This window comes from Berghia stephanieae, chromosome 1 (assembly GCF_034508935.2).
Source record: "Berghia stephanieae isolate SIO BIC M18660-M18661 chromosome 1, UCSD_Bste_1.3, whole genome shotgun sequence".
Classification (NCBI taxonomy): domain Eukaryota; kingdom Metazoa; phylum Mollusca; class Gastropoda; order Nudibranchia; family Aeolidiidae; genus Berghia; species Berghia stephanieae.
In genome coordinates, this window is record NC_088360.1 from 90,421,719 (window position 1) to 90,426,718 (window position 5,000).

At 36.0% G+C, this 5,000-nt stretch overlaps 1 protein-coding gene across 2 annotated transcripts in view; it reads right to left on the reverse strand.

The window, feature by feature from the left end:
- Nucleotides 1–5,000, reverse strand: part of LOC144961213 (uncharacterized) — a 52,316-nt gene that overhangs the window by 989 nt on the left and 46,327 nt on the right. For both annotated transcript variants that reach the window (XM_078894490.1, XM_078894495.1), the window contains one exon: nt 1–954. This exon is cut by the window's left edge and continues 989 nt beyond it. In XM_078894490.1, the coding sequence (XP_078750616.1) occupies nt 1–954 (954 nt within the window). The remainder of the gene's footprint in view (nt 955–5,000) is intronic.

Here is a 5,000-nt window from a genome sequence, read left to right on the forward strand (position 1 = left end):
TTCGTGCTCTTCTGGTTTATGAATTTCCACACAAACCTCATGCACAGGAGGTGGGGCTAGATTTTTGGCATTTCCAACTGTTGAGACGAAAGCTTTGTGTAGTTTTCTCCCTTTACGTTTCGTTATCTGTTCTTTTCGTTTCTTTGTTCGTTCCTCTTCCTCTTTTTGAATTGGAGCGTATATTTCACGAATCTCCTGTGCGTATTGTCTGACTGTTCCAACCAAGTCAGATAGACTCTCCAGACTAAACTCGTCGTCCTCATCTTCCCCGTCGCCTCCAGGTTTGTCCAAGAGGCTCTTCGACTTGGACAAGGTTGACAGAGAGGAGAGTGATCGATGTTTTGCGGAGTTTCCCCTGATGACTTCTTGGCGTGATCCTGGTCGACTGATAGATGTTGTTGGAGGAGATATCAATGCTGACATACGACCCGAATCCTCATGCTGATTTTTTAAGTCCGCAGTCCAGCGGCGTATACAGGAATCCCTTATTTCTGGAGGAACATTCGCCGCATTGTGTGGGTTTGTATCAGGCTTCTGCGAAACGTTCCTCGCAAGCCTGTCATTAGTTTGCCTTTTGTTAATAGTGTTCTTTAAATCCTTCAATTCAATTGCTTCTTCCCCACCACCCCTACCAGTCTTGTAATTATCCCGTTTATTACTATCCAGCGATACTATATTATTTCCACCACAACTTTCCAGAATGTTCTGAACTTTATGGCTATTTTTAGCGAAGTCTTTTTGTTGCTGTCTATTGAAATATTCGTTGTCTTTGTCATTTTTGGCATGATCCATGACGCTATTTCCGTTGTCGTCACGGGCCTTCATATCGACCGTTACAGTCCCACTACGGTGATAGTCCATCATTGCTTTAATAACATCCAAATGGCCCAGTGAGGCGGCGTGCATCAAAGGAGTGGCGCCATGAATGTCGGGTATATTTGGATCGATTCCGTCCTAGGGATGAAAATGGAAAGAAAATCGATATCAGTTCAATGCATCGATAAAAAGACATGCAGCCCTTTAAAAAGTCATTCTACTTTGAGAATTCGTACTTTAAAAATCTGCAAAACTTTAGAGGAAAGGCGATTTTATACATAAATGGAAATAATATAACGAGAATGAAGGATGAAATGATTGATCGAAGAGAGTATGGATAGATATATATTTAACCATCATCTATAATAAGCATTAATGTATATATATATATATATATATATATATATATATATATATATATATATATATATATATATACTCGTATAACATATATATTTATATATTTAGATAGATAGATAGATAAATAGTTAGATATGTAAACAGACAGGTACTATATGAATAAATTACTGTCACCGTTTGATTAATAAATCAGTGTATAATTTGTATGTAATACAAATTAATTTTTTTAATGAACTTTTATATAGAGCAATATCCACTAAACGTGCTCAGGGCACTTAACAAAGGGTCCGGGACCAACAGAGACACTTAACATATAGAACGAGACATGACGCCTATTTGGTGATGTTACAATTATTTTCGAAGGGGACAACGCTGTTAAGGCCAGGTATACATTTTACACCTGACTACGCTGAGAAAATGTGAGTAAATGGCCTTTTCCAATAACTCAACTATGCGCCGCTAAGAGCGGGACTCGAACCCAGGACCGTCCGATCCGAAGACAAGTGTCATACCGCTAAACCACATAGCAGCACAGTATCAGAAAGCTTTATGATTTATGACATGGATATATATACTCTCATCCATTAAGAAACAGATTGAAAGGATGATTTAATATAAGATAACAAGTTCAAATAATGTGTTAGGTGAGGCTTCAAATAGATAGAATGATATATTGATAGGGGAAAAAAGCTGGGGAAAACACAGATAAATCACTGTGCTAAAAGTTAAAGAGAACTTGTTAGATTATTTGATAATCAAGAGACTATTTTAGTGTAAAAATAAAATTTAACAACCACCGATATATTGGATGTATTGAAGATTAGTTGATAATAGAAGTTTTAGACCAAACTACTGCTGCGCTCTGACAAAACACATTATTTTTCATTTTGGTCAGAAACTTTTATCCAACTATTTATTGATCAATAGAGACGCCTCATCATGTCAAAAAGTATCAAACTGAAAAATATTAAAACATGAGCCTTTTAAGAAGTACTAGCTTGCTTTGAGAAATGGTGAGGCGATTGATATCTGAATTAAATCAATTCTAAAGTTGAGCTTTTTATATAGCGCAATATCCAGTAAACGTGCTCCTTTACAAGGGGTTCCTGGCGACAGCAATACACAACATGTAGGACGAGACATGACGTCTGTTAGGCGATATTACTTTTTTTCCCGTCAGAGACACCGCGGTTAACTTACATTCTAGCCTAATTAGAATATAAATAATTTTTCAGAAGTACAACAGTACGCAGCAACTTCAAAGAAAAAAACTTCCGAAAGCAATGAAAAAATATTAAGATTCTTGCATTCCTGCGTTTTGGAATGCAGGACTCGTTCACAATTGCTGTTTACAAGTGGTGCCAAGTTCGGATCACAAGACACAAAAGTGCAAGAAATCTTTATTTTATCCCTCAGGCAATTTTAATTCATTGATATCTCATTGAAAGAATATCAAATATAATATTTGTAATCTGAATTATATATAGTATGCGCTTGGCTAAGAAGCTCACAACATTGCTATCCACGCAAAACTCTGTGTAACCATGCACTTTTATAGTCTGGATAATACAGTTAAGTGAGAATTACTCATAAAATTAGGTGGCAAAAAAAATAACTAAAGACCCTAGTGACGTCAACTTCATTCCATCTATAGATAGTAACATTTAACGCTCAGAAGATTGATGTCTATGTGCGGCTATGTGGCTTAGTGGTATGCCACTCGCTTTCGGATCGGAAGGTCTTGGGTTCGAGCCTCGTTCGACGCATAGTTGAGTCTCTGGAAGAGGCTCTTTACTCACATTTTCTCACCGTACTCGGGTGTAGAATGAGTAGCTGGCTTCGAGCACGTTTAGTGGATATTGCGCTAGATATATAAAATCTCAATTTTTCTTTCATGTTTTTACCGCTCGGCAGATTGACGTCACATTTTGTTTTCTGCTTTTTTTTATTTGTTAAGTTATTTTTACACGTCCCTATCTATTTATGGGTAGGGTTACAATAGTATAGATTTCTATCGTGCGCTTGCTAGAAGATGCCAATATTCTGACGTCATTACAGAAGAAATACAGGTACAATCAATAGATCAATGCAATCCCCGTTGGTATCCAGGAGAAAGCTGATTAGTCGATGCTTTGAGAACCCGAAGAATGTCTATCCTCTCTCGCCTTTGACGCCTGGTGTGAGTGTTACACGTTGATGGCCGTCAAGACGGCTCTTTAATATGTCGAGCTTGTAGACCAGGAATATTAGATTGACATTCGGTATATTGTGAGAAGTTGCGGCTTCTGGTGGTCGTAGTGGTGCTACTGATGATGAGGACGACGACGATGATGATGATGATGATGATGATGATGATGATGATGATGGTTATGATGATAATGATTGCTGATGATGATAATGATGATGATAATGATGATGATGATGATGATGATGATGATGATGATGATGATGATGACGACAATAATGATGATGATGATAATAATAACGACGACGACAACGATGATTGATGATGTTGATGATGATGATGATGATGGTGATGGTGATGATGATGATGATGATGATGATGATGATGATGATGATGATGATGATGATGATGGAAGTGGTGTTGGTAATGGCCGTGACGGCCAAGAAACAATAGTAATGATGATGATAATAATGATGAGGATAATAATAATAATAATAATAATAATAATAATAATAATAATAATAATAATAATAATAATAATAATAATAATAACAATAATAATAATAATAATAATAATAATAATAATAATAATAATAATAACAATAATAATGAACTCGTAAGTGATATTTAAGAGAGTGGGATTATAACCTAAATATATGAATTCATGGGAAAATTATTTTCTAGAGTCAATCTCTCAAAGACCCGACATAACCCAGTCGCGAAAACACATTACAATTTTACTTTAAAGTGACAGGGTTTTGTTGTTTTTCTCGGTGGAGGATTGTCTATATTTGTTTGGTTCGTATTTTGGTTTTGTTTTGTGTGTGTGTGTGTGTGTGTGTGTGTGTGTGTGTGTGTGTGTTTGTATGTTGTTGTTGGTTTTTTTTTGTTTTTGCTTGTTTGTTTTTTTTTTTTGTTTGTTTGTTTTTTTTTTTTTTTTGGGGGGGGGGGTGTCTCTATATTTAAATATAGCAATAGATGGAACGAAATTGACTTCACTCAGCTCTTTGTCATTGTTTTTAGACAGCCATTTTAATTAAAAGTGCTCACTAAATTCTATCATTCAGACTATAAACAAGGTTACACACAGTTTTTGTGTTGGTTTCCCTGCTGGCCGATGTTGTGAGTATTTTACATAAACGCATCGCGTCAATCGATTCGTTTTAAAGTATTTTGATTAAACGATCCTATTACGATCCCTTCATGACGTAGCTCACGGCGTGTTTCAGTTTGTGTCTATATGTATTTGTATGCTTGAGTGAGCGTGCAAACAGCATCTTATTTGTTCGTTTGATATTTTCTTTTAAACTCCCTCTAAACATGGAAGGCGTTGTGGTCGCAAATTATCTAAGTTTATATCATGTTAAAATTAACATACAGGTTTTTTTTAAGTTAATAAATTGGACGAAGACCATTAGTCTCATCAATATTGATGCTACGCGTTTAGTTAATAAACTCACAACATCCGCCAGCCGGATATAACGTACCAACATACAAAAATATGTGTAACTTGGGGTGGGATTCCTGAGCTCCCATTTTGGATAGGTAGGTCATTTGTTGTGTCTTCTATCGATCTATTTCTGTTTTCCGAGTTGCTTCCTGTCTTTGTTTAGGAATGAGATTACTTGGTTTTGTTTTG